The sequence below is a fragment of the Loa loa genome, assembly GCF_000183805.2.
Source record: "Loa loa unplaced genomic scaffold supercont3.1952, whole genome shotgun sequence".
Lineage (NCBI taxonomy): Eukaryota > Metazoa > Nematoda > Chromadorea > Rhabditida > Onchocercidae > Loa > Loa loa.
In genome coordinates this window covers 1-1,592 of record NW_018110131.1, presented here as the reverse complement: position 1 = coordinate 1,592, position 1,592 = coordinate 1, and the positions used below count along the sequence as shown (strand labels likewise).

Genomic DNA, 1,592 nt, shown 5'->3' with positions numbered 1-1,592 from the left:
TATATATATACATATATATATATATATATATATATATATATATATATATATATATATATATATATATATATATATATGTATATATATATATATGTATATATATATATACATGTATATATATATGCATGCATTTCACTTATTCATTGTACTTGTAATTTTTATTTTGCAGTGTACGTTACACTGTTAGCAGGAACTGAGATTAATCAGTTCTTGAAGTGTAGTCGGAGGCAATATTTGTATTCATCTGTCGAGTTAACTGAACAAACTTCTTAAAAATTGGTAAATCTTTCGACTCATTTCCATTTCAAGATTTATAGATGATGCGCGGACTTCGTTGATGCGTCTGGATTTTCTGTAGTGGTATTTTCCTGAATAGTTTAACATTTGTTTCAATTTTTCATATGTGCCCGAAATTATGGTAATTGTATAATTTGGAATTAAACGTTCTCAATATTTCTCAATATTATTTTTGCAGGGTGCAGCAGTATGGTTGTATGGGGCTTATCAAATATCACGGATGTCTTACAAAAGCGTTTGTGTCGCTTTCTTATACATAGATATTTAAGCGATTTTCTGAAATCTAGCATCAATTTGGAACAGTTATCAGCCACTCTTTATGGTGGTATTGCATCTGTTAGCGATGTTGACATGGACGTGCAGGTATCAATTTTCAAGATTTAGAGTGGTGTTTTTGGTTGTCGAAGGGAAATAGGCAATTCATGTGACAGAGAGCTGCGAAATATTTTTGATAAGAGAGCATTTAAGTCAAGTATGATCAAGTATGATGCATTTTAAGCCTGCTCAATATTGATGTTTAAATGGAAAGGATGAATCAGCTGAAAAATTGTTTCTTCAGAGATTAAATGAAGCGTTTGAATCAATGAAAATACCATTTACGGTGGTTGAAGGATACATCGGCGAAGTTAATATCACAGTTCCTTGGCAATATATCCTTGTAAAATCTGTTGATTTGGAAGTAAAACAGTTGCAGCTTACGCTTCAACTTCAGCATTATGCTGATGAGCCACCAGGAGATATAGGTTAGAGATTTATCTTAAATTTTTTCCATCTTCCATGACATTCAGAGTATTTTATCTGTATTTCACTGAGCTGTAGGACAATTATTTCATATCTCCAGTGGCGTCTATGTTTGGAAGTGTTATGGGATCATTAGCAACATCTATGGAACTAGCGCAGAGTTTTCTGAGTCAAGAGGAAGCCACCAATGAAGCAGAGGACAAAGGCATTGAACAGTTTGCTGAGGTAACAGTTTTCTTCATGTGAGCTTCGTAGATTACGTTTCTCAATCTGGTCATATCAGTGTGCATGAAATTTAGGTCATTGATGCTGTCATCTCTCGTTTTCGGTTAATTTTCAACGATGCTATTATTCGCTTGGAAGGTATTCCCGATCCAGAATCTGGTTTATGCACTGCTTTGGAACTGCGAATTGATTGGTATGTTATCATCAAGCATTATTTCCAGTTGATGAAAACGAGGAATTTTTTGCAAAGACTTTTGCAAGATTCTTTTTAAGTCCTTAGCCTTTCATCGTTGGAACTGCGTTATCCATGGGTAGTTCTTTTTTNTTTT

The 1,592-nt window shown here is 33.6% G+C and overlaps 1 protein-coding gene across 1 annotated transcript; it reads left to right on the top strand.

Annotated features, from left to right (window-relative positions):
• Positions 1-222: 222 nt before the first annotated feature.
• On the top strand, positions 223-1,535 carry LOAG_15425 (hypothetical protein; the record flags this gene model as incomplete). Its single annotated transcript, XM_020448934.1, has 5 exons — positions 223-279; positions 476-660; positions 857-1,040; positions 1,139-1,263; positions 1,338-1,535. The coding sequence occupies exons 2-5, from the start codon at positions 487-489 to the stop codon at positions 1,533-1,535; spliced, it is 681 nt and encodes a 226-aa protein (XP_020300952.1). The 5' UTR covers positions 223-279; positions 476-486.
• Between the last annotated feature and the right edge of the window lie 57 nt (positions 1,536-1,592).